The 25,183-nt window shown below is 57.4% G+C and overlaps 2 protein-coding genes across 7 annotated transcripts in view; one reads left to right on the top strand and one right to left on the bottom strand.

Moving 5' to 3' along the window:
* Nucleotides 1–6,056, top strand: part of UNC13D (unc-13 homolog D) — a 15,204-nt gene extending 9,148 nt beyond the window's left edge. For 3 of the 4 annotated variants that reach the window (XM_029928173.1, XM_029928174.1, XM_029928175.1), the window contains 8 exons: nucleotides 672–751; nucleotides 2,682–2,787; nucleotides 2,862–2,933; nucleotides 3,337–3,420; nucleotides 3,505–3,625; nucleotides 3,866–3,989; nucleotides 4,410–4,606; nucleotides 5,309–6,056. In XM_029928173.1, coding sequence (XP_029784033.1) covers nucleotides 672–751; nucleotides 2,682–2,787; nucleotides 2,862–2,933; nucleotides 3,337–3,420; nucleotides 3,505–3,625; nucleotides 3,866–3,989; nucleotides 4,410–4,606; nucleotides 5,309–5,430 — 906 coding nt within the window. In that variant the 3' untranslated portion in view covers nucleotides 5,431–6,056. The remainder of the gene's footprint in view (nucleotides 1–671; nucleotides 752–2,681; nucleotides 2,788–2,861; nucleotides 2,934–3,336; nucleotides 3,421–3,504; nucleotides 3,626–3,865; nucleotides 3,990–4,409; nucleotides 4,607–5,308) is intronic. The other variant, XR_003904563.1, reaches the window with a different exon arrangement.
* Nucleotides 6,057–6,948: 892 nt separating this feature from the next.
* UNK (unk zinc finger) overlaps nucleotides 6,949–25,183 on the bottom strand; it is a 32,295-nt gene continuing 14,060 nt past the window's right edge. The window contains exons 2-16 of one of the 3 annotated variants that reach the window (XM_029926828.1): nucleotides 20,516–20,725; nucleotides 19,627–19,803; nucleotides 19,348–19,478; nucleotides 18,750–18,885; nucleotides 18,037–18,154; nucleotides 16,996–17,080; nucleotides 15,628–15,770; nucleotides 15,006–15,206; nucleotides 14,323–14,388; nucleotides 13,668–13,842; nucleotides 12,687–12,788; nucleotides 12,352–12,540; nucleotides 10,026–10,207; nucleotides 9,153–9,410; nucleotides 6,949–8,394 (exon numbers count right to left, since the gene is read on the bottom strand). In XM_029926828.1, coding sequence (XP_029782688.1) covers nucleotides 8,239–8,394; nucleotides 9,153–9,410; nucleotides 10,026–10,207; nucleotides 12,352–12,540; nucleotides 12,687–12,788; nucleotides 13,668–13,842; nucleotides 14,323–14,388; nucleotides 15,006–15,206; nucleotides 15,628–15,770; nucleotides 16,996–17,080; nucleotides 18,037–18,154; nucleotides 18,750–18,885; nucleotides 19,348–19,478; nucleotides 19,627–19,803; nucleotides 20,516–20,725 — 2,329 coding nt within the window. In that variant the 3' untranslated portion in view covers nucleotides 6,949–8,238. The remainder of the gene's footprint in view (nucleotides 8,395–9,152; nucleotides 9,411–10,025; nucleotides 10,208–12,351; nucleotides 12,541–12,686; nucleotides 12,789–13,667; nucleotides 13,843–14,322; nucleotides 14,389–15,005; nucleotides 15,207–15,627; nucleotides 15,771–16,995; nucleotides 17,081–18,036; nucleotides 18,155–18,749; nucleotides 18,886–19,347; nucleotides 19,479–19,626; nucleotides 19,804–20,515; nucleotides 20,726–25,183) is intronic. The other 2 variants (XM_029926826.1, XM_029926827.1) reach the window with 2 other exon arrangements.

Genomic DNA, 25,183 nt, shown 5'->3' with positions numbered 1-25,183 from the left:
ATATGTTTGCACTCATAGGTCTAGCAGGAAAACAAGAGAGACCTAATGGAGAACCAGGGGGAGCGGAGGAGGGAGAGAGAGTTGGGGAGAGAGAGGGATGCAGAACTTGAGAGACTATTGAATGCTGAAAATGAACTGAGAGTTGAAGGGGAAGGGGGAGGGGGGAAGACAGGTGGTGGTGATGGAGGAGGGCACTTATGGGGAAGAGCACTGGGTGTTGTATGGAAACCAATTTGACAATAAAATATTATGGGGAAAAAAAAAGCCCTCCCTTCCTCAAGCTTACCTTCTGGTAGGGGAGGTGGAAGGAGAGCCGAGTACATGTATGTTACTAAAGCTGTACACACGTGTGTGTACGTGTGCACACACAGGGCACGTTAGATGATAAACACTAGCGAAAATGGAGATATTTTTAGACAGTGGCTAGAGAAGGCCTTCCTCAAGGGTGACAGCTGAGTCTAGACCTAAAGGAAGCAAGAGAAGGAGCCATGAGGATTTCCAGGGGGGGTCAGGAAGGGGGGGGGGCCCTGAGGCAGGACCATGAGGGTGGAGGAGGCCAGTGTGGCCGGAGCCGGCTGTGGGCAGGGGTCAGTTCCTGGTCCTGTTTGCTCTTCCGAGTCAGGGCAGGGGGATGGGCCAGAACCAGATGTGCTCCTCCCCCCTCCCCCCAGGCCATTCTGCCCCTGATGAAGTTTCTGGAAGTGAAGCTCTGCTACATGAACGCCAACTTGGTGCAGGAGAACTTCAACAGGTATGCGGCAGCCTCCCGCCTGCCCCTCTGTCCCGGCCTCGGCATCCATTCTCAGGGGAGGATGCAACCAGCCTCTGCTTCAAGCTCTCCTCCAGGGACAGGGGGCTCACTACCTCACACGCTTGCCCTTTTCCCTTTAGGCTGAACGGGAAGCTGCCTTCTCCTTCAGCTGCGGGCTTCTGAGGGCCTCGCTGGCTGCAGATCTGCCCTCCTAACATTGCAGGCAACGGGTATTCTCCCAGGATTCAGGGGAACTTCCAGTTAGAGTCTTTTTTATCCTTTTTTAAATTTTTAAATGTATGTTTATTTTTAAGAGAGAGAGAGACACCGAGTGTGAGCGGAGGAGGGGCAGAGTGAGAGGAAGACATAGAATCCGAAGCAGGCTCCAGGCTGTCCACGCAGAGCCTGATGTGGGGCTTGAACCCATGAAGGGTGAGATCAGATCATGACCTGAGCTGAACTCGCACGCTTAACCGCCTGAGCCGCCCAGGTGCCCCTAGTTAGGGTCTCTCCTAAAGCAGGGGCCCAGCACAGCCGGGCAGCAGGACTAGCGGTAAAGGGCGTGGGCCCCAGCCCACCTGAATTCGACTCTAGCTTTGCTGCTGCATGGTGGGTGGATTGAGCGGGTTACTCAAGCTTTCCGTGCAGATGATCACAGTTCTGGCCCATAATGAGGACCAAGTGAGTCACATGGGGTGTCAAGTGCAGTGCCTGTGCAAAGGAAGTGGTCGGCGTGCTGCGGACCGATGACCATGTGTCCTCCCCATGGGATCCGGGCTGTGAGGTGGCGGCCCCTCCCCCCGGTGTTCCGCCCCCGGGAAGCACAGCTTCTCTGTTAGACCACAACATGCCATTTGTTGGGCTCAAACCGTTAACTCCCCACCCTGGGGACTTCACACACTGCTCTCTCCACAGCCGTTAGAACTTTGTCTGGGGCATAATAACCACCCAAATATAGTGAATACATTAACTGCCTTTAATTAATAGGACCTTCCCCATTCTTTTTTTTTAATGTTTGTTTATTTTTGAGACAGAGACAGAGCCTGAGTGGGGGAGGGGCAGGGAGGGCAACAGAATCTGAAACAGGCTCCTGGCTCTGAGCTGTCAGCACAGAGCCCAAGGCAGGGCTCAAACTCATGGACTAGGAGAGCATGACCTGAGCTGACGTCGGACCCTTAACCGACTGAGCCACCCAGGCACTCCTGGTCTTCCCCATTCTTTTTTTTTAATGTTTTATTTATGTTTGATACAGAGAGAGACAGAGCATGAGAAGGGGAGGGGCAGAGAGAGGAGACAGAACTGGAAGCAGGCTCCAGGCTCTGAGCTAGCTGTCAGCACAGAGCCTGACGCGGGGCTCGAACCCACGACCGTGAGATCTGACCTGAGCCGAAGCCGGGGGCTTAACCGACTGGGCCACCCAGGCGCCCCTACCCCATTCTTAATTACACAAGCCAATTTTTTTTTGTACTAAACTGCCTGACTCTACTTTGGCGTGTGAAATTGCAGTTATTTTGGGTAGTTGTTAGGACTGTGGCTTGGTTGCTAGTTTTTTCTCCCAGCAGGTTAGCCATGCTTATCCACGCTGGGAACCTTCATTCTGGCCACTCCCATAACTGAATCCTGACTCTGTTACTGGGGGACCAGCCTCCCCTCCCCACCTTGTTTGATAATCCTACTGAGCAGGATTCTTCGCTAGGTTATGAGACACATTGGTTGGGACTGGCTGGCTGTCCCCCCCCCCCCCCGCTTGGCCTCCCCCCTCCCCCCACTGCCTGCAGCCCCAGCCTGACCTGGGAAGCAGGTGGAAGTGGAGGGGGGAGGGTGAGGAGGAGCTGGGGGTGGGTCCGGGCGCCTTTCTCAAGAGTGTCTCTGCTTCCTTCTCTTCCATCCCCCTGCCCTGTGACTGGTGTCCCTCTGCACCTCACCCCAGCCTTCTGACCCTGCTCTGGACCCACACGCTAACCGTGCTGGTGGAAGTGGCCGCCTCCCAGCGGAGCTGCCCCCTGGCCTCTAGCCGGCTGAAGGTTGCACTTCAGGTAGTAACAGCAGTGACCACAAATAATTCTGCTGGGAGGCTGCCTGGGGTCACCTCTGATGTCTCACCCCCTAGAATCTGGAGATCTGCTTCTACGCGGAGGGCTGTGGCCTGCCACCTGAGGCCCTGCACACAGCCACCTTCCAGGTAGGGGTCTTTGGTGAGCTGCGGGGGGAGGGGACACCTGCCTTTCTGTACTCAGCTGTGTACCAGTTACATAACTGACCAGGCCCAGCACGAAAAGAAAATGCAGGCCTCCTTTTCAAAAATTATTGAAAATTTAAAGACAGCCAGAGCAGAACATTAAACCAAGCATAAGGGTCTTCAAGCACGGTGGGGGTGGCCGTGCCGCTGCATGGCGGGGGGGGGGGCGTGCCTGTGAAGTCCACCCCGTCTGTCCTGAGGGTGCCCCTGCCTGAGGCTCAGGGACGCCCAGTGCTTTCCATATCAAATTGCCATCCCCTCTCGGCTGCATGTTCCTGAAGGGCAGCACTGGGCTGTGGTTGAGGGTGACAGTTCAGGTGACTTTTCAGCTGTGCCCCGTCCCCAGGCTCTGCAGAGGGACCTGGAGCTGCAGGCCGCTTCCAGCAGGGAGCTCATCCAGAAGTACTTCTGCAGCCGGATCCAGCAGCAGGTGAGGCCCGTGTAGTCCGCGTCCCTCGAGCCCAGCCTCCACTCTGCCCCAGCTGACACTGCCCATGCGCCCCACCCCTACTAGGCAGAAACGGCTTCTGAGGAGCTAGGGGCGGTCACAGTCAAGGTCTCCTACCGCGCCTCTGAGCAGAAGCTGCGTGTGGAACTGCTCAGCGCCTCCAGCCTGCTGCCCCTGGACTCCAATGGTGAGTGCAGGCTGCCCACTGGCCGCTCCCGGAGGCTTTGCTCTTGGTCCCCTTCATCCCCCGTCTCTGGCAGTTCTCTCCGGAGCGGGAGCATTGGGTGCAGTTCCTCCAGATCACCAGGAGGGGGCAATGCTGCCGAATAGGGCATAGTGGCAGGGGCCAGGCAGGGGCCAGGCCGAGGCGGGGAGCTGGGATATGCTTGGCAACGTGGCCTCCCCAGGTGAGCTCCCCACTTGCCAGGCTCCAGCGACCCCTTTGTCCAGCTGACCTTGGAGCCCAGGCACGAGTTCCCTGAGCTGGCCCCCCGAGAGACGCAAAAACACAAGAAGGACCTGCACCCCCTATTTGATGAGATCTTTGAATTGTGAGTGGGTCCCTGTGCCTGCCACCCTTCCCCAGCCCTGGACTTCCCTCCTGCTCCTCCCCCACCCCACCCTGGGGCCAATGGGCTCCCCTGAGATGACCGCATTTGGGTCCCAGGGAGGAGCACAGGGCACAGGGGTTTGCTGGGACCCTGGGAGGAGCGGGTCGGCGAGGGGAAGGCCCCCACCGGTTGGCCTGAGACGTTCCCAGGGAAGGTCTGGGGGCCTCGGTTTGAAGTATCAGCCCCCACAGAGGAGGCAGGGGATACTAGGCTGGGACCTGGCTTAGCAATCTAATCCCCACCTGTCTGCCCTCAGCCCTGGCCTCAGGATCTAGCAGTGAGCTGTGTGCACGGGTGGGTGCCAGTGACCATGGGGTGGGCAGGCGGCTAAGCCCCACTGTCCCCCCCCCCCCCGCTCAGCCTGGTGCCTGCTGAGCCATGTCGGAAGGAGGGAGCTTGCCTCCTGCTCACGGTGCTGGACCACGACACGCTGGGGGCTGACGACTTGGAAGGGGAGGCCTTCCTGCCGCTGCGCTCAGTGCCGGGCCTGACTGGGACGGAGGAGCCTGGCGAGGTGCCTCAGACCCGTCTGCCCCTCACCTATCCAGCGCTCAACGGTAGGCCCGAGCCCCAGGGGAGAGGCTGTGAGGCTTCGGGTGCAGGAACAGGCCGGGCCCCAGGGGCGCTGGGGTGGGGCAGCCTGTACAACCTCAGGTGGCGGCCCTCAGGGAAGCGGATGGAGGCGGGGTCAGAGAACTGCCTCCTTGGACGTGGAGGCTGCCGGTCTGCCTGGTTTCGTGCGGCCGAGTTGATCTCTCGGTCTCGTTGAGGGACCAGGAAGTTTGCGGGGCCAGGTGTGGTGCGGCTCCCTGGCGGAGGACGGCCACGGGCGAGGCCTACGTGGGGAGACGGGCCGAGCCTCTGAGCCGGGGCACAGCCCCCGCATCCTCCAGGTCACGTGTCCAAGAACTAACTAGGAGCCGCTTTTAAGCACTTGATGCGTATGACTCCCAGTCGTACGACCACCCCATGTGGCGGTGCTACCATTGCTATTTTACAGATGAGTAAACTGAGGCACAAAGAGGTTAAATCCCTCGCCTAAGGTTCTCCTCTAAAAGGCAGTAGCTTCAGCCTGAGGCGCACCTCAGCCCCTTCCAGCGAGGCTGGGTCGGTCCTCCTGCTAGGGGGTGACCTCGGGCTGTCCCGTGAGCTTGGCTGGTGTCTGTCCATCACTCGGCTGTACCCCCCGCCACCAGCCAGGCTCTGCTTGCTGCCACCCCCGGCGCTGCAGGCTGACCCCCAAACGCCTCTCTTCGCAGGGGACCCGATCCTGCAGCTGTTGGAGAGCCGGAAGGGTGATCGGGAGGCCCAGCTGTTTGTGAGGCTGCGGAGGCAGCGGGCCAAGCAGGCCTCCCAGCACGCCCCGAGGCCGGGGCGGTAGCAGGGTAGGCCGGGGATGGGGTTGGGTGCCTGAGGTCGGGTTCTTCCCACCATAGCGCACCCCACCAGCCTGGCCTCACTCTGGAGCCCGCGTGTGGAGGGCCCAGCATGCAGAACCCCTCTGGTCCTCCTGCCAGAGGTGCCCATGGCGCCGGTGCCCTGTTAGTATTTATACCCCCTCTCCCCTGCCTCCAGCGTCCTCTACCCAGTCTCAGCCCCACGGGCAGCTGTCTGCACCTCCCACCCCTGGTCTCCTGTTTGGGAAAAGCTGCTCTGGCAGAGACTTCTCGGCTGTTTGTGGCATGTGGATGCCAGTTACTGGGGTGGGGGCTAGGGTAAGGGCACAAGGCCTCCCAGGGGAGGGAAGGGACCCCAGCCAAAGACCAAAGATGAGGACACTGCTGTCCTGGGGTGGGGGTTGGGGGTAGCAGCAATAGTGAAGGGAGCCCGGCTCCTCTCCTGAGGTGGTGCCGGCAACCTGGCTCTGGAGAGGTGAGGACTGGCGGGCAGTGGGGCTGGCATGGAGGAGCAAGGGGAACAGCTTGGCCAACTGTGTCTATTGTGGACCCCTCCCTGGGACACTACCTGCCACTTAGAAGTTAGCAAAAATAAAAAAACCAAAACCAATTCATTGTCCTTTGAGGAACCATGCTGTTGCCCTGCATCGGGGTCCAGAAGATTCCAGTCAGGCCCTGCAAACCCTCCCCAGCCTTCAAGAGACCTTGAGCTGCCCCGGACCCAGGGCCTCCCCGGCCCCTCCTTCCGTGTTGTAGAAGGTGTGGGAGTAACTGCCAGTCAAACAGAACCTACTGGGCACGCCCATGCGTGCGGCTGCTCCTCGCACAAGGCCAGGGGAGCACCAGGAGTGGGGTCTCTCGGGAGTGCAGTCGTGTGGCTGTTCTTCGGAGTTGCGGCCTGGCCTGAGGGCAAGTGGCCCCTGTGCTGAGTCAGAGCCCAAGGCCGGGTTGTCATTCTCGCTGTGTCCCCTCCCTGAGCCCACACAAGTATGATGGGGGTGGGGGGCACAGGGGGTCAGTCCAGGTCGTCTCCAGGGCTTTCAGCTCTGAGCCTGAGATCCTGAGCTCTGTACAGCGAGCCTGCTAGGTGGTTTCCTCACAGCCACCTACCAGGCTGGCTAAGAGCAGGGGGAGGAAGGAGGTGGCTCAAAGGCTGGGACCCTCATCCTTCCAGACAGTTCTGTTCCTCCGTCTTTTACAAAAACAGTAAGTGAATGCGTCCCAGCTGATGACAGGCCCCAGAAGAGTCCCAAGCTTAGGTCTCTGGGTGCCAGAGCTCAAGGGCCCTCTGGTCCAGGCCTACTGTCTAGGGGCCTGGAGCCACCTGTGGGCCTGGAGGTGGCTTTAGCAGCCTAGCCAGCCCTTGGGTGGGGGCATGAGCTCTCTGCGGCCCAGGTGGGGCTGGAACCTCGGCTGGGAGGGCCAAGCTGACTCGCCTGGTAACTCAGAGGCCCTTACTTGGGGCCCTTCTCTTCCTCACCGTCACGTAAACAAGCTACTACTGTAAGTTCATATTTTATTTCCAATAGGTTTGGAGCTTTGATTTTGCATTTTTGTAAAAAAAAAAAAGTTTTCACTTAATTCATTGAAAGCCCTTTCGTGCTGAGCCCAAGGAGAGGCTGGGCCAGGCCAGACCCTTCACAGCCCTCCTGCTCCCACCCCAGACCCCCGGCCGGGAGCAGGGGGCTGCCCTCCACCCGCTCTGCCCTCCCGCACCCACTGCATCTTTCTGTACAGAACAATCTTTAAAATGGAAGCTAAGACACAATATACATCAGACAGGCACGCACACACATGTACACAGGCGTCCGCTCCAAATGGACAGGACGTCAGCTGCACTCAGAGAGCACCAAGGAATGCATACGGAGCCCCTCCAGTGAGGAGGGCAGGGCCTGCGCCCCGCCTTGGTCCTCAGTCTGCAGCTCCTCCCCACCAATTGCCCTGCTAGCTGCCAGAGGGAGTGGGGGTAAGGGGGGGGGGAGCTGACAGCAGCTGGGGGATTATGAAGAGGGCAGTGCCAGTCTGGTAGGTGGCCCTGGGGCCAGGGAGGCTGCTTTAGGGGCCCAGGGGGAGAGGACTGAGGTGGATCCCTGGCCTCAGGAACCTGAGGGGTAGAACTCCCGGCCTTGCCCCTCGAGGAGCTTCAAGGGCCTGGGGCTGGGAATGGGGCTGGCCCCTGCTGCTTTGGCCTGCCAGCCCCAGACTAAATACACATTTGGTACACCTAGGAGCTAGGCCGGCTTCGACCCCGGCGCGGCCCTTCGAGCCTCACAGCTGGGAACCAGGTCTGACCCGGGACATCCACATCCCTGGCGCTCTGTCTGGCCTGGGGAGGTGCAGTGAACAGGGCCTGCCCTGAAGGCTTGGTCCCTCCCCTCAGCCCCTTCCGGCTTCCCACCGGGGGCCCCAGGAAGAAGTTAAAACTAGTTAGTTTTCCTACATTTAAAAAGAGACAGAAACGTATCCCCTGCCGAAGGCCAGTGGGCGAAGAGGGGACTTTGTCTCTGCAGTGGAAAAGGAGAGAGTGGGCAAGGGGAGGGCTGCAAAATAGTTTTTTCTTTTAAAAAGTGCTTGGTAAGTCTGTTTTAAAGTGTGTGTCTATATCTATGTACAGATATACACACAGACACTGTTCACACACCGCCGCCCACACACACCTGCACACACACAGAAATGTATACACATACAGAGTCATATACACATACATACATACATACATACATACATATATATATACTTTAAAAAGTCCTAGGTAAGAAGATCTGAGCCAGGCCGGAGCCAGGCCTGCGGGGTCACGACTGGAGGGCGTGGGCCCGGCCAGGCTGGCAGACAGGGCACTCGCTGCCCTCGGCACAGAGCTCACACAGCACGGCGTGTTGGCACGGCAGCACCGCTCGGTTCTGTTCCTGACATTTAAGGCATTTCACCGACTGCATGTGGAACACGGCCTGTGGGAGAAAGTGATGACACGGTCACCAGCCTGGCCCTGAGTTGGACAAGCAGCTTTCTCAACATTCTCTCTGGTCCCCTTGGTGAGGAACCCGAGGCACAGAGCCCGGCGTGCTCACAGGCCCCGCTGCTAAGTGAGAGGGGCAGAGCTAGCGTCCAGGATGATGCCCTCGAGGCTCCCAACGTCTGCTTCTAGGGGTGCAGGGAGAGGGCAGGGCCGACGCTGCTCTGCAGTCCCCACCCCACCGGGCTCTCCCACAAAGCCCCTGCCTCGTCTCGATCTTGCAGTGACCCTCAGTCCTCAAACGAGAACAGCGGGGCCTGGCCGCAAATGCCTGGTGCTGTGCCGTGCTCCCCGGGGATCCAGTGGGGCGCCTAGGAACGCAGAGCAGCCCTGGGGACCTAACTGTTCCCAAATGTCTGCCGGTGCGTGGAGAGCGCACAGGAGAAGCATCTCCGTGGAACCCAAGGCCCGGCCTGGTAATGCGGCTTGGGTCAGCCCCACCCTCCGAACTGTGGGGGCTGGAGGGGGTGTGTGGGCACGGACACCTCCCTACCTCCAGCGTTCTCACCTCCCAATGAGTGACCTTTTCTCCTACCTCCCCTCCCAGAGGGCAGCATTTTGTATCAGCCCAGCAGCTGGGCAGAGGCTCGTGGAAGGAGGGCTGCCCCTGGAGCAGCAAGGCCCCGTCCGTCCAAGCACTGCTGCGGCCACTGCACACCCCCGCCCAGGGCTCCCCCGACCTCCTGGGCTGACCTTGTCCACTTGCTCCAGGCGGGCCCGCAGCTGCTGCTGGAGGGAGCAGAGGGTGGAGAGGGGGAGGGCCTCCAGGCCGGAGAGCGCGGGCAGGGCCTGGGGGTCGGGGCCCGAGTGCAGCCGCTCCAGCTCCTCCTGCAGCTGCTTCACCTGCCCTTCCAGCGCGTCCCGCTGCTCCCGGGCCAGCTCGCACTCGGCGCCGGCCGCGCTGGCCCGCTCACCGGCCTCCTCTGCCTCCTTCTTCCAGGCGTCACAAGCCTGTGGGCCCAACACAGCACCTCGTCATGATGGCCCCTGCCCCTGCAACCCTCCTCTCTGCAAGTGCAGCTCTGGGAGCCTGCAGGGGCCATTTGTGGCCACAGGGCCTGCTGGAGAGCTGGGTCAGCTGTCAGGGGGGGGGGGGGGGGGGGGGGGGGGACACTGCCTGCAGAGAAGGGAGGTTTCAAGATCTATAAGAGACTCTCTGTGGGTGAGGAAGGGGGTGGAGCCCAGCACGGCAGAGGAGCCCTAGCCGAGCTGGGCATGCTGGCCAGCACCTGCGGGAGCAGCCAGTCTGCAGCTGGACAGAGGGCCCATCTCCGAACCGAGAACACCCTGGAAAGTCAGGGCTTCTGGGGACAGCAAAGCAGTGCTGTGGGATCAAACCAAATACGCAACTCACAGTGGGAATTCTGGGCCTGGGACACCAGCCAGCCCAGGGTCCTGACTGGCAAGGCAAGTCTTCCCACAGGAAAAGACAGTGAACAAAACTGAGTTTCTGCTCTGTCCTCCAGGACCCTGGGCCTCCCACCCCTGTGCCTGCTCTGCATTAAGATGGCTCAGGCTGGAGGCCCCCAGGCCCCGGGAAGGCAGGTGGGTGTGGGGGCCCAGTACCTGCTTGGCCTGCTTCCAGGACTCCTCCCACTGCTTGATGGTGCTGTTGGCTTCTTCGAGCTCTTGCCGCAGCCGGGCCAGCTCGGCAGCCCCTGGCCCTGACAGGAAGGCAGGAGAAGTGCCTGGGGAGAAGCTACCAGAGGCAAAATGCTCCCAGATGCTGCTATTCATCCCGTTCAGACCTGCCTCAGGAAAGGGAGGAACATCAGAGCTCTGGAAGGCTTTGGACCCAGACCCCAGGCCCCATCCACCCATCTGGAGGCTTCCAGGAGCTGGCTGAGCAAGTCAGGCCCACAGCTGCATCAGACCTACTGTGGCACCATCTGCTACTCAACACTTGGCCCTTAACTTCTGAGGCTTAGCAACCTCATCTGTAAAGTGAGGTTCCCATCACTTGCCTAACAGGGCGATTCAGGGGACTCGGGAAGGACTGGAGGGACAGCAGTCTGTAAAGGTGGCAATTTGTGATTGTGACCTGACTGCTGGGCTACAGAGGGGAGAACCCCCTTACACCTGCTGTGAGGCTAGGGAAGAGATTTGGGAGCAAAAGTGCAGGCCAGAGCCTCAGATGATGGCAGAGCTGTAGCAGGAAACGTCCCGGGAACCCTGGTTCCTTCTCCTCGGTCAATGATGAAGAAACAGATAAAATGTGTTGCTCAGAACCACACAAGCAGTAAACGGCAGAGACGCTGTACAGTCAGGGCGTCGGACCCCAAAGGCTTCCTCTCTCCAGTTAGCTGGGCCGCGCGCTCGCTGGCTCCTCTGACAGACGCTGCTAACATAGGCCTGCTCTGTGGCCGCCAGGGCAGCCCATCTTCTAGAGAGGACCATCCCCACCTCTGGCCTCATTCTGCCCACACTTTTCAGTCTAATAACTTCTTTCTCACTCCCTTTCTACTAATCCAGCCAGGATGTTCCAGAAACCGAAGGATTTTTTCTGGCCTCCAAGCAACACAGACACCCCCACTATGAGAGGCGTCATCATGTGCGGAGATCCGGGATGTGCACTACCGATGGGCCTCTGCCCTGTTCCCAGCGGTGGGAACTTAGACCAACACTACATCGTCCCGGCAGCAAGCTCTTCCCACATACCCCCCTCCGCACCCAGGCGGCACTTCCTCTCTTGCCCACGTCCAGGTCAGGTTCCCTCTGTTATTCTGAATCACAAAGCCAGACCTGTGACTGCACACAACAGTGGCGGTCTCTGCGTCATCTCTAGTGTCCACGCACATCTGCCTCCCTGACTAGACCACAGCTTCATGGCAGGAGGGACTGTTGGGCTCACACTCTATAAAACTCTGCCCAAGAAGCACATGGAGAGGAATGAGAGGAATGAATGGATGTGTGGCCGGTAAGAAGGGGTATAGTCAAGATGCTCCCAGGATATGAACAAGTCAGACAAATGTGACACAAAGCATCTGAGGCTGATAGTCAACATAAAATGGAACAGCCACCTTCAAAACTGGAAAGATGCTTAGAAATCCACGTGTTGCCCTGCTCTCTGGTCAGAATGTCAATGGTTGGCTCACAGGCTCAGGCTCAGTGAGGCCAGAAAGCCCGGCGCCCTCAGGAGAGATTAGTTCTGATCTCCTGGAACAGCTGCTGTGGGAGGGGAACTCAGAGTAGCCGCTGCTGTGTGGGAGGCAGCGAGCTGGGCGCAGTGCGTCTGACGCACTACCTCCGTGAGTACTCATGCCAGCCCGCCCACGGGAGGGTGCCCTGCCCAGCGTGGTGGAACGGGCAGCCACTGTGATGTGATGTGCCCTCTAGAACCCCCAGTCCATACCATTCCAATTCTCAGGTTCAGCAAACAGCTTTTGGGGTCACAGCTGGGTCTGTCTGGTGCTTCTGCTTCCAGGAAGGCCACCTTAGGCCTGGGGTGAGCCTGTGCACACTCCTCCCTTCGTCTCTTGTGAAGCGGGCTGTCATGAGCCGGCCTCCCAGAGCCCTGGGTGACTGCGCAGAATGCCCTGGAGTGATCAGCAGATCCAGGCGATGGAGGCCACCGCCTCTCACTGCACGCCGGCCCCCGGGCCCAGCACGTCACTCACATAATTTCGTGTAAGCCTCACGCCCTCCTCATGAGAGGATGCTGCCATTATTTCTACAAACGTTAAAGCACAGGAAACTAAGAGAGGCCAAGCCGCCCTGTCCAGGTGCACGCAGCTACGGCAAACATGGGACACGGACCTGACCCACCTCTGAGCTGAGTCCCTGCTCCAGCCGCCACTCTGCACTGCCTCTGGCTGTGGACAAAGCGGCCAAAAGCACTCCCCAAACACCCAGCCCCTGCGGCCCCAGGTCTGGGAGACACACGCTCTCTTACCTAAAGATCCATGTGATGCTGAAGTCCCCAAAAATGTGTTTTCTGACTGGCTCAGGTGGCCTTGGGGCTGCTGCAGGAAATGCGAGGAGAGGCTGACAGGAGGGGACGGGGATGCTGAGTGGAAGGAAGCAGAACTGCCCAAGGAGCCAGGGATGTTCACGGGTGCAGAGCTCTGCAGCAAACTGCCGCCTGGAAGAGAGGCCCCGGAGGGCCCAGTGAGGGCAGGGCCAGCTACACAGAGCCACGTAAGTGGGGGACAGCTCGTCTGCCCACCCTGGGCCAGGCTGGACCCCTAAGAGCCCTCCCTCACGCGCTGCCCACCCACTGCCCAGTACCAATTGTGATGCTGCCTGCGTGGGGCACCGTGCTGTTATCAAAAGTCTTCTCTAGGGCGGCCACCCCAAACTCATTCAGGTCCAGGTCATCCAGGGCAGACTCTGGGGACACAGAGATTGGGACATGAGACTCCTGGCGTCCCGAGAGGCCACATGACCCCAAGGTTCCAGGCCTTGTCTCCAGGACCCACCTGCCTTCCACTGCCTCCTCTTCACACTCATCCCACTAGACCCAGGCTCTCAAGCCTCTGCCTGTCGGGTTGCTCCTCTGCCAACATGGACACCCTGTGCTGTCTGCCTTGCCACGTCCGGCTCGAATGGCTCTTTTCCAAAGCCTTCACTAATACCTCGGGGGGCCCAGTGCAGGGTCCCTGCCTCTGACAGAGGTCTCGGCTCCTGGTGTTAGAGCATGTATGTCTCATCCCTCAGTTCTCGGGGGGGGGGCAGGGGGGAGTGGGGCGGACAGATCTCTGGGCCCTCAGTGGCTAATGCATAGTAGGTGCTTGACTGCCCTCTGCTGAGCTAGACTGGGCGGCCAGGAGTGATGTCCCTCCTGGGGCGCAGGAACATCCTGTCTGCATCTCTTGACATCCTGGTGTCTGAAACACTACCTGCCACAAAGTGACACCCATAAAGGGCTGCTGACAGAGAAGGGCAGTTGTCTGCCTTATGGATACCTAGTGACGGAATGAGGGCCAAGTGACCTATGTCGCGGAAACTGCACTTGTCCAGGGGAAGTGGCGGCTCTTTCTAATTTGCACAATAGAGCAGTAGCTAATTTGCTCTAAGGGCTAGTCCTGGCCCTACACCCCCTGCGCTCATTTTCCCTTTAGGTCAAAGGGCTCAGAGTGCCCACCTTCTGACTCTCCCAAGGTAAATGTCTACAGTGACAGGCACACTGGTTTGAATCTCACTCCAGAGAGCTAGTTTCTCTGACTCCAGACCAAGTCCTGATCTTGGCAACAGAAATGACCTAATTACCTATGACTGACTCTACCGTGTCGCTGGTGGGATAGAAGGGCAGAGCATTTGCGTTCATGCCAGGGACGCTGCTGGTGCCGGCGGGGCTAGGGGGCGTAGCTGCCAGGCTGGAGGTGATACTAGAAGAGATGCTTGAGGTCAGGGGGCTGCCCACGGGAAGGATGCCCAGCATGTCCTGCAACGAGAGGGTGAAGAGGAGAAACAATGGGACGCCCGCTCATGGAAGCCACGGCCAAGGCCGGAGGGAGGAAATGGTGCGATCCAGGGCTCGTTCGGTTGCCCCCAAGCTCAGACGGGACCCCGGCCACTCAACACCTTGCTGCAAGGCTGGAGCTGGACAGCTGTGGCTTATAGGCTGAGGGGCCCGCTCACCCTAGAGTCCTGCAGTGGGGGAAGGGAGAAGCGAGTCCAGCACCTGACACAGTATAAATGCTCAAGAAATATTTTTCGACTAAGTGATGAGTGAGTCCAGGTGGTAAGGGGTTGTAGAGCCTGACCCCCACCTCTCTGGATTTGGGGCTGGGACCCCACCTTAGTCCTGCCCTCAAGTTATGGGGAAAGCAGTGGCCCCCCTCCCTGAAGCCTGGGGTTCTGGACCTGTCCTGTCAACAGCAGGAGTACCAGAAGGGGACGAAGGGAGCTGAGAGCCATATACCTGTTTGGGCTGAAGCAGAGGCTGCTCTTGACTCCTGGGCTCTAGTGAATGGGGTTTTAACTTGGCCTGAGAAAGAAAAGTCAGGGAGCACAGGATGCATGTGGTGCTAGGAAGGGTCTCTGAGTACAGCTTCCTAAGTATCAACCTGCCATGGCCCACAGAGGCTGCAGGTACCTGTCACACAGTCCCCCCCCCCTCCCACACACACACACACACACACACACACACACACACACACATGTGCCCTGCTGTCCCTCCCCACCCCTACTCCGTTCCCTATACTAGGAACCAGGGGAGCTGCTCCCCTCCTCCCTGGGGACTCCACGCCTCAGAGAAGTCCACTTAGGGACACTTCTGTTCCCCAAGGCCCTGCCACTCTATCAAGGCAGCATAAGGCAGGAAAAAGACCAGACTTGGGGTCAGAAGCCTGAGGGTGGAGTCCCTGCTCCTCCGTTAACTGGCTCTGTGGGAGGGTAAGGGGCCTGGCCATGCTGCCTTAACCGTTGTCATCTGTAAGATGGGCTGCACTCCCTCACTCTGCTCAGTGTCCAAGAGGCTAAGGGCAGGGGCGTCCCAGCTCCTAGTCATGTTTCCCACCGCCAGGCCAGCACAGCCCTCCGGGGCTTCCCGTGCCCCCTTCAGGAGAAGGCTGGCCTCACTGGGCTTCCCCTTGTGCCCCTTACCTGGCATTTGAAATTTTTCAGGTACTCGGCTCCCACCTGGTCTTCCCTCTCAAAGCCAGGAGCCTTCTTATAGCTGCCGGGGGCAAGGCCAGACTCCCCAGGGAAGACAATGCCTTCCAGGCTCGGGGGCTTCCTGATGGAGCCCGGGGGGGAGCCACAGAGGTTAGATGGGCTGCCTAGGCTGCTGTTTCTACAGAGGAGCTGCAGAGAAGAGAGGGAGTGGCTTGTGGGCAAAATGTGGGCTAGGCCATGGCCCGTCCTCCGTCCCCTCCACAGAGGGAGCGTCTTCAGCAAGGGGCTCAGCTCTGTTTGCATCTGCCCATGGGCACCACTGCCACGCAGGGCAGTTTTCATGAAGAAGTTATAGGGGGACTGTGACCGCAGGCTTTTGTCCCTTCTACCAGCTCTATCCACGCTGACCAACACAGGCTCTGGGGACCCCGCCCACCATGAGATTTTGACAGAAAAACTGTGGGGCAGAAAGGGCAGACGCCTTGGCCTGAGGCAAAATACCAGGGCCCCCTCCTCCAGGCACAGGCTGAGAGGGCACTGGGAGCATCGGAGGCAGGTGTTGACTCCTGGCTAGGCATGGCGCCCACCCACTCCCTGGATAGGCACGTACAGCACTGAGGTCGGGGGCATGCGGGCTGGAGGGGCTCACGGGCACCGAGTCTCCAGCAGCAGATGGCATGTACAAGACAGGACCCGGCTGAGTGGGGCTAGACACAGTTGAGGAAGGTTGCAGGTCGTCACTGAGGGATGGCTCTGAAAGAGACAGGGTCAGGCTGTCAGCAGGCTCCTTGCCAGCTCTATCCCTCCAAACACACATTGGGTCTTTTTCAAAGGAGACCATGCACCCTCTGTGTGTAAAGGGAAGGCTCCTCCCTTATTTCTATTAATATTGTGTACCGTGTGCTTACTTTGTGCCACGGTATAAGCTGGGAGTCTTCACAATGACCAGAAGATACAAATAATACCAGGGTCTCCATTTCACAGATGAGGAAACTGAGGCTCAGAGAAGTAAAGTTAATCTCCCTGGGTGACAGAGCTAGGAAACACAGGATTTGGGATGTGCACCCTGATCTGTAGTACTCCAAAGCCCGAGCCATTAACTACTTCTCTGCGTTGCCTCAATCGATGGTCCCAGTTGCCCAGGCCTCGCTACGCACTCTGTACCGAGCAGACCCCCTTCCTGGGGCCTCAGCTGAGTTTTGACTCTAATCCCAGAGATGAGCCTGAGCAGACGTTGTTAAGGACAATCAGAGCAGTGGCTTGTAGCTGACATGGGTTTCAACTCGAGCTCCATCTCTAAGACGGGTCGTGGCGGTCCAGAGGGCGCACGACGTGAGCACCGAGGCGGCCAGCGAGCACGCACACGGGGCTGCTCTGAACTGCAATGGACTGCGGTTATCAATCACACAACAGATTTCAAGATTTGTGTGCGGTCTGGACACACACACACACACACGAAGTAAAATATCTTGATTTTTTTACACTATGTTTGAAATGGTATCATTTTATATTGAATTAAGTAAAAGGAGGTTAAAATTAACCTGTCTCTTTTGCCTTTTTTTTATTTTAATATGGTCACTAGAAGATCTAAAATGACACAAGAAGGGCTGCATTGTATTTTGATTGGACAGCCCTGTTCTCAGCAGGACCGAGTGCCATATTCAACTAGGGATGTCTGCCACGGGTAGGGCATGGAGTGGCTGCTGAGATCAGCCTGGTCGGCTCTGGAAGGGGGCCTCATCCTGCCTATGACTGTGAGTGCCTGACTAGGGGCCTGGTCCTGCTCGGTCTCATGACCTTGGAAGCTCCAGGGCTTTAAGGCCTTTTCTGGGGTATTGGGGGTGGGGGGAGCAGGCTTGGAGCCTCCAGTGAGGACAGAGTCTTTTGCTGGCTGGCAGATGAGAGGCCATTCCTCTGACTGAGCCTGAGCAGAGGGTGAGGGGAGGAAAGGGTGGAGAGAAGAAAGGGAACAGCATACGTTCTACGTGGGCAAAGGCGCAGAAAGGTCCTCGGGGACAGCTGCCCGACTGCTGCATGTCGTTGCACTTGGTGGATTTATAGATCTGGAGGGCAGAGCAGAGGCACATCAGGCTTAGGCAGAGAGGGACAGGCAGGCATGGGTGCCTTCAACAGGGGAGGGTTAGCTTAGTAATCTCCTTTCTCCTTCCCGTTCCATGCCACTTCCCTAACTCTCTCCCTACTGACTTCTTATTCAAACTCCTGAAGCAGATTAAGGACACCCCCTCCTTCTGGGGTCACAGGTTCAATCAGCCCTGCTTTGGCCCTCTCAAAGGGAGATCTTCTCCACGCTGCTTCTCCACTCAGGGTCTTGGCCAGGGCTGTGACCTCCAAATGTCTCTCTGGGCATGAAGGGAGCCAAGATCAGAGGCAGTATCCCCCAACCACCCTGGGTTGGGATCTACGTTTAACTTTCTACCTGGCTGTCTGCCACCCATGCAAGATAGCCTCTGTGCATAGATCTATCTACCTCAGGATGTCCCGGCCTCCACGAACCCATGGGCAGGGACGGCATGTGCCTCTATGTATCCTATACCAGATCCTGGCACACCAATGAGGCCGGCCCAAGGCTAGACCATGGGGCCAGTGGGCTGGGTTGCTGGTACCATAAGCTCTGGTCTGAAAGACAACAGCTGGAAGGGGCTTTCTTATTTTTAAAATCTTGGTATCATTGGATTCTAAGCACTATGAGTGGTGCCAAGTCCAGAATGGCCAGGAAACTATGCCCAGTCCATGCCCTCCCTCTCAGGAGGCCACGGGGTAAGAGGAAGAAACAAAATTGGGAGCAAAGGGGCTGCTCGGTGACTGTGGGCTCAGAACAAGGCAAGTTACCCAACTAGGGTACAGGGCTCCTCAAGCACCGCCTATGGAGGCCTAGATGGTAACAGTGTGAGTTCTGCCCACATCTGCCCAGGCCCGCCTTTCCTTTTTCCTGGTCTCCCAAAGAGGGTCTGTTGAGCCCCCCACAGCCCTCGCAGGGCCGGCCCGGCCCCAGGCACACCTCTGGGTGGAACTGCTGCTCCGTGCGGGTGTGGCAGTACTGGCAGGCGTCTCCGTTCTCACACTTGCCGGGGTCTCCCCACTCGTCCCCGTGCTTCACGTTCGGACATGGAGATGACCTGGTCCGAGGAGACGGTGGGGTCAGAGGGATGTGAGAGAGGGAGACCCTGGGATCTGGGGAATGCCAACTAGAGGAGTCTGTTAAAGGCTCCTCTCTGGTCTCCCTGCTTCACAGGGCCAGGCTCACAAAGAGAACAGAGGAGCTACAGAGTGAGAACCTTACTGGGGCCAGAAGCCAGGCTCTGCTTCTCTGCAGGAGTGTGGCTGTGTCAGCAAAAAGAACACTGTTTGGTCCCCTTCTGCCAGGTCCTTGCGCCAAGTACTCTGCAGCCCCAGGAGAGCCAGCCTATAGCCAGAACCATTCTTTCCAGACCATGGCTTAGCCCCAGCAGTCACCCCTCAGAATCAGAACTGGAGGGGCCTCAGAGATTGTCTGACCCAAGCACCTCATTTCATGGCAGAAGAGGATCCCAGCGGGCTCCCCATCATCCAGTCGTCCTGACTACTCCCTCCCTCTGTACCTGGGCCCTGCGACCCTGTGATCCCTAGGGCTGGCCTCCCTGCCTCACTGGGAACACACTGGAAGCAGCCCCCGCCATGATCCCTTCCCTGCCACCCCTCCCTCCCACGGCTGGCCTGCTTGGGCCAAAGGACCTGTATTTGTGTTTCCGGGGGCTCCGCCGCCGGTCCTTGCTGTTGTGGTAGTAGGGACAGGCATAACCCTGGCGGCACAACCGCGGGGGCTTCTTGCACGGCTCCGTCTTATAGTTCCCCAGCACATAGGCAGTTTCTACACAGGGAGCCAGAGGTAGGGGTCAGGCAGAGGTGGCAGAGGAAGGGGAAGGAGAAGCCACGTGGGAAGGGGTCCAGGAGCTCAGGCCACCTCCTCATGTGCCAACACCAAGACCGAGACCCAGGAGAGAGGTAAGAACCATCCCCTGCTAGAGATACAGCTCACAGGGTAAGAAAGGGCAATTCTCAGGAGGGTCACGAACACGTGTGTATGTATATGTAAGTATTCCTAAGTACATACATAGGAAAGTCCCCTGAAGAATTCAGGGAGCACCTGGAGTGATGGGAACAGGGCAAGATGTATCTGGGAAAACTCCCCAGAAGTGCCCCCAAATGATCGGACTGTGACTGGATAGGAGGGGGGGATGAAAGGGCAGTGGTGGGTCAAATCCTTCGGGCAGGAGAAGAGAGAGGACAGACATCTGGCAGGAGGCACGGCCACCTGGGGGACCACCTTTACCTTGCCACCGAGGCTCCTCACTGAGGATTTTTTCTATCATGGCGTGGCTCGCAGCCCCAGCCGTCTGGCCCTCTATGCTGCCCTCTACTGTGGTCTGGCCGTTCTGCAAGGCCTCCATGGCCTGGAGCTCTCTGGGGGGAACGGAGAGGAGAGCAGGGACGAGGCATGAGGCAAGAAGCAGAGTGCCAGGCCTGCATGCCATCTGTGGGACTAAGCAGCTCAGCAGCCCGGGCCCCAGCCCGGCCCCCAGCTATCAGCCCAGCATGGCATCTAGCTCACCTGATGTCGTAGACAGGGGAGCGGAGGTCATGCGGCCCGTGGGCGAAAGCGCAGTGCAGGCCGTTTTTGGTGCAGTTGCCTTTTGAGTCTGTCTCGTGGATACAGATTCCAGTTTTGTAGTAGCGCAGGTGGTACCTGCGCTCAGTGTCCCCTGTGGTCCTGTGCAGGAATGGGCACCTGAAACATCGGGGGGCGGGGGGGGCTCACTCACCTTTGCCCCTATAGCCTGGGAGATCAGCCCCCACCCTTCCCTACCTTCCCTGTTGCAGGCTCTCCAGAATTCCCACTTCAGCCTGCTCAGCAAGTCCTCTCAAAGGCGACTCGCTCGGGGTCCTGGGCTAACTTGCATGAAGCTCCAGAGAGGGGCACACTCCTGGGACAGTAAGTGCTGGCTGGATCCGCAGAGGGCCACAGAGAAGCGGCCTGCTCGCAGCATGGGCATACCCTCTCCTGCCCCAGTGCTGGATTAGGCAGGGGCCCGGAGAGGGGAGACAGGACTTGGACCTCTGGGAGAAGTGCAGGGGCGGTTCAGTGATGTGTACCCACAGACCCCCAACGGTGCTTCCATTACCGCCTCTGCAAGGTTCAAACAAGCAGGGTCAACAAGTGTTCCCTCAGTGGTGTCCTCAGGTTTGCCTTTTCTACACTTCTGCTTAGCAGAAGAAACGCCTGTATAGGGTTCCCAAAAAGTGGGTAAAGAAGAAGGGGCCTCCCCCAGAGGCTAGCAGGGTCTGAGCCCAGGTCCAGGCCACGGGAAGGTGAGCCAGGATGCAGCCGTCTCCCCAGAAGCAGCCCAACGGCTGGCCTCTCACTCCGCCTGGCCTATTCTGAGGGCATCTGACCCAGGGAACATGCGGCTCCTCTGAGGGCAGGCTGGGGGGGCACTCACTCGTCGCCCTCCGGGCAGAGGCCCGTAGCCTCGTCGTACTTGGTGCAGTAGACGTCGGGGCTGTAGTTGAAGGTGCCGTCCCGCCGGCGGATGGACCGGCGACGCCGCTGGTTCACGAAGTGCCAGTGGAAGCAGGTATAGGGCCGGTGCTGAGTGCATTTGTGTTGCACAAAGAGCGGGCACTGCTCCGTGCGGAACTCCTTCAGGTACCTGCAGGCAGAGCCCCCACGCAGGGTGGGCCAGGAGCAGAGACTTAAGCCCCCTCCTTCCCAGCAACCAGGTGGCTACCAAGTCCTCTGAGGGCCCTACTCTGGGGTGTTAATTCCATTAGGACACTGGAAGAGGCCCAGAGCTAAGGGGTGGACGTTAGTGTCTAGATCCTTCCCAATGCCCAGGTCCCAAGGCAGCTTGAAGAGCAGGAATCACAGACTACAAGGGCCCTCAGCAGTCAGCTGTCTACCATGGTAGCCAGAGGAGGGTGTAATCAGTGGCTTAGTTCTCTGAGGTTTCCCAGACCAAACTACTGATCACAGGCAAAGGGCTGCAAACAAGAACATGAGGAGCCTCTCCCAAACTTCCTGCAGGGTCCTCTGTGCCCAGGTCTGCCTGCCAATCCCTGGAGGTCTCACCTGTCCCAGGAGCAGTGCTGGGGCTCCAGGCTGAGGCCTGGGAGGCTGATGCTTTGCAGCTGAAAACCCAAGTCACAGAGTGTTCTCTGTAAACTACTGAGTCATAAAATTACTGTCCTGCCTGCCTACCTCCTCTCAGAGACACTTCCTAGCACTACACAGGTGTCTGGAAAGGAGCTCCTTTTTACAGAAGCATCTGAAGAGACCTCCCTCTCAGCCTCACCTGCCCCCGAACTCTCCTACCTGAGCACCTGCAGCAGCTAGGGCGGTTTACCTCCGAACCTGGGGATTTGGGGACCCTGTCCTTTGGGCCTCCTCCCAACCTATGTCCCTCTCTGCTTTTCATGTGATGGCCAAGATACCCCAACACGTCACTCTGCCAGGCACCACCCAGTGGAGAGCGCCAGACCCACTTACCCCCTCACAGAACACGCCTCCCTCTGGGCTTTGCTCACTGTGCACCCACATGGAAGGTTTCTTAGGCTTGGGGGCCTCTACCTGGGGGGGGGGGGCCTGGGGGCAGACACTGCCGGTCTTTTTATTCATTCCCTCAAGCCCTAACAGTGCAGGCAATAAATGACTTGATAAGGGGCATCTGATGCCAGGGAGGAGGATGGTTCCAGAAGGCACAATGCATTGCGTGCAGAAGAGGGCACAGAGGGAGCAACAACCCGACCTGAAGCAGCTTTCCAGGCTTGGAGCAGTGCCCGAAGCTAGAAGGCAGGGACAAAGGTGAGAGGGTCCAGCTGCATCGCTGGCTCATGCCAGGCCACCTGGGGCCTTACTGGTCTGGGCATATGGAAGTGTAAGGACAGGTAGGTCGAGGGCTGAGATTTTCCAGATAGGTTTTCTTTAATGCTAATGAAATGTGCTGAAAAACCCAGTCAGCCTTGAAGTGTGACATGTCCGGGTGGATGTACTGGGCCTGGGGCAGCTGGAAGTGGGTACTCCCTGAGGAACACAAACAAGGGCTTCAACATGCTAAAGAGAGTCTGCCGCTCATTGGCACGTATCCCACGGGCACCCACAGGGTACAGGCATGCTGGTAGGCACTGGGGACTCTAATGAAGAACCAGGTCCTGATCAGCCCATACTTTCATGGAGAGACATACAAGTAACAGAGACATACAAGTAACAGGCAGAATCAGTCAAGCGTGGAGAAGATTACAGGGGAGGTTTGCTGAGGGTTCTTCGGCAGCCCAGAGCACGGGGCCCAGGCTGGGACAGAGGAAGGGAAATGGGGAGGTGCTGGATGAAGAATATGGGAAGGGTGTTCTAGGCAAAGGGCTTAGTATGAGCTCAGAAACAGTGTGTCTGGGTCCAAGAGCTCCAAGCACGTCTGTGGGACAGGAGTAGATGGGACAACAGCTGGGAAGGGGAGAGGAGGAGAGGAGGTGTGGGAGGAGCCACATTGAAGGAGCATCATCTCTGGGGCCCAGGTACATTCTCAGACACCAGGCAGAAACCTGGAAGTCTACCGGGGGCCTGATGTCCTCCTGTCCCTTTTGACATAGGAACACAAGGTCTTTTTCCTGCCTGGTTAGACAGAAAGCTGTACCTTATGCTGCACACATGTCCCAAACCCTGGCACTGGGTCAGGACACCCATCCTCCAAACAACCAGGCTGATCCCTCCTGGACAGCACATGCTCTATCTGACTCTGGACCCACTAGGAGACTAAGTCAGGAGGAACAGATGGAAAATGGGAGAGGAGGAAGCGAGTGCAGGGCCGGGAGCGGAGAAGAGGGAGCGTCAAGTTAAACACAGGACACCCACTTAAGTCACGAGTTCCGATAAACCAAGTATTTCACAGGGCACAGTTATCCTAAAAATGTGTCCATTATCTGAAATTCCAATCTAGCATCCTGTACTTTTATTTGCCTAATCTGGCAACCCTGAGTGGTGCCTGTCTGCTTGGTATCAGTGCCTCAGTGAAACACCAGGGAGGCAGCCAGAGGGAGAACTCTTTAAGACGTGGTCACCCTGACCTTGGGGATAGTCTGTCCTCTTTGAGGAGAGAGTACTGGCAAGACTGCTTGCTTGGGGCAGCCATGTCCACAGTGTCACACGCAGATGCCAGGGCTCTGCAAGGGCTCTCGGGCTGGCAGGGATGCCACAGGGGACAGATATGGAAGCAACAAATAACCACTTTAAGTCTTAGGCCAGGGTCTTGGTACCTCCCCCCTGTCCAATTTAAGCTACACAACACTCATTATTCTTCAGAGAGCCCAAATTTAATTCTCACTTTGTTAAAAGCCTCCAGTTTCCCCCAGTCGCCCTGATGAACACCAACTATTCAGCCTGGCATTCCGAGCCCCATGCATCTGGCCCGGGATCTTTTTCCAGCCGTATTTTCCTTGATTATTCTCCATTCCAGCCGCTAAGTCCTTGGTGTCTTGCAAATAGACCTTTGCTCATGTCCCCTTCCTTACCTGTAGAAATCTTTCAAGGCTGAATTCTATGGTAAGAAACTTGATGCCACCACCTCCATGACACCCTCCTTGACTTCCACCTCTCCTCCCATTTCTGCCGGTTATCCCCAGCTAAAAGTTATAATCACTCAGTTTTGCCAACATTTTCTCTAGACATTTTTGTAGCCTTTATCCTGCACTGCTTATTAACGATCTGTACATTTTTCTCTACTACTAGATTATAAAATCCTTGAGAGCAAGTGAAAACTGAGTACAGCTTGCTGAATGAATACAAGAAATGAAGTCACAGAAAGGGCAAAGCACACAAAACAATTGCAACGGCTTTGTGATGCCGCCAGCAAGCAAAGCGTTGAGAACGGAAAACCTAATCCTATTCCCTTGTGAAGAGTAGCGCACCGCAGGGAACCTGGAACTCAGCAGTTTCCTTGCAGAAAAGCCCCTCATGAGAAGGGGCTGAGTGATCAAATTTATGCAGGCAGAGAGCCCACTTCCAACCAACTACAATCAGAGGGAGACATGTTTAACCTTTTGCTAAAGTCATTAATGGAACTGTACTATCTGCTCCCTAGGAACCAAAACGTTTGGTCAGAACTCCCCACTCCCCCTCCCGCTCTGACCCTGTGCTAACTAACCCAGAAAGCAAGGAGAAAACCACTTAGAAGTCATTTTTCTATTCTCATGGATTAAAATAAAACAAATCTGCAGTGGAAATGTGTAACTGTCACTGTGAAGCTCCAGTCCCTCTCTCCGTCTTAAAGGTCTGAAAGTACAAATCTAAGAAACTAAATAGGTTGACACATACTCTTTTAACTCAACCAGTTCTCAGGAAACCCAAGAAGTCCTGGGGTCTAACCATGGAAAGAAGCCACGCCAACCACTCACTCCCTTCCATCCAAACTCTGGGGCGTGCACAAGCCCCACGAGACTCAATTCTCACACTCCCACCTCCCAGAAGACCTGCACTCAAGGGTAAAAGCAGTAACGTAGACTAGTTTCGAACTGTCAGGCCTCAGCGAGCTACCATGGGCAGAACGAGCCCAGGACCTACGCAGGCCTTGGGGGAGCTAAGAGCTCTGAGAGAAGGTCATGGCTTCAACCTGTAGAAGGCAGCGACACAGCTTGGAGGGACACACGGCTGGTCAGAGCTTCACCTTTACTAACCAGTGCCTTCCTGTTTCCCCAACCAGGAACTGAACTTAAATAAATTTTAATAATTATTAAAAAATTTTTTGCTTCTATTTTAATTATTTTTTAATGTCTATTCATCTTTGAGAGAGCATGAGTGGGAGAGGGGCAGAGAGACAGGAGGGCAGAGGATCTGAAGTGGGCTCCATGCTGATAGCAACAAGCCTGATATGGGGCTTGAACTCATGAACCAGGAGATCATGGACTGAGCTGAAGTCAGATGCTCAACTGACTAAACCACCCAGGCACCCCAATTTTTATTTCTTAAGTAGGGCTTGAATTCACAACTCTGAGATCATTACCTGAGATCAAGAGTTATATGTTCAACCAACTGAGCCATCCAGGCACCCCTAAAATCAAATACATGCATCCCCTTAAAAAAAAAATCAAGGGGCGCCTGGGTGGCTCAGTCGGTTAAGCCT

This window comes from Suricata suricatta, chromosome 17 (genome assembly GCF_006229205.1).
Source record: "Suricata suricatta isolate VVHF042 chromosome 17, meerkat_22Aug2017_6uvM2_HiC, whole genome shotgun sequence".
In the NCBI taxonomy this organism is placed as follows: domain Eukaryota; kingdom Metazoa; phylum Chordata; class Mammalia; order Carnivora; family Herpestidae; genus Suricata; species Suricata suricatta.
The sequence above is the reverse complement of the archived record's forward strand: the minus strand, read 5'-3'. Positions and strand labels throughout refer to the sequence as shown.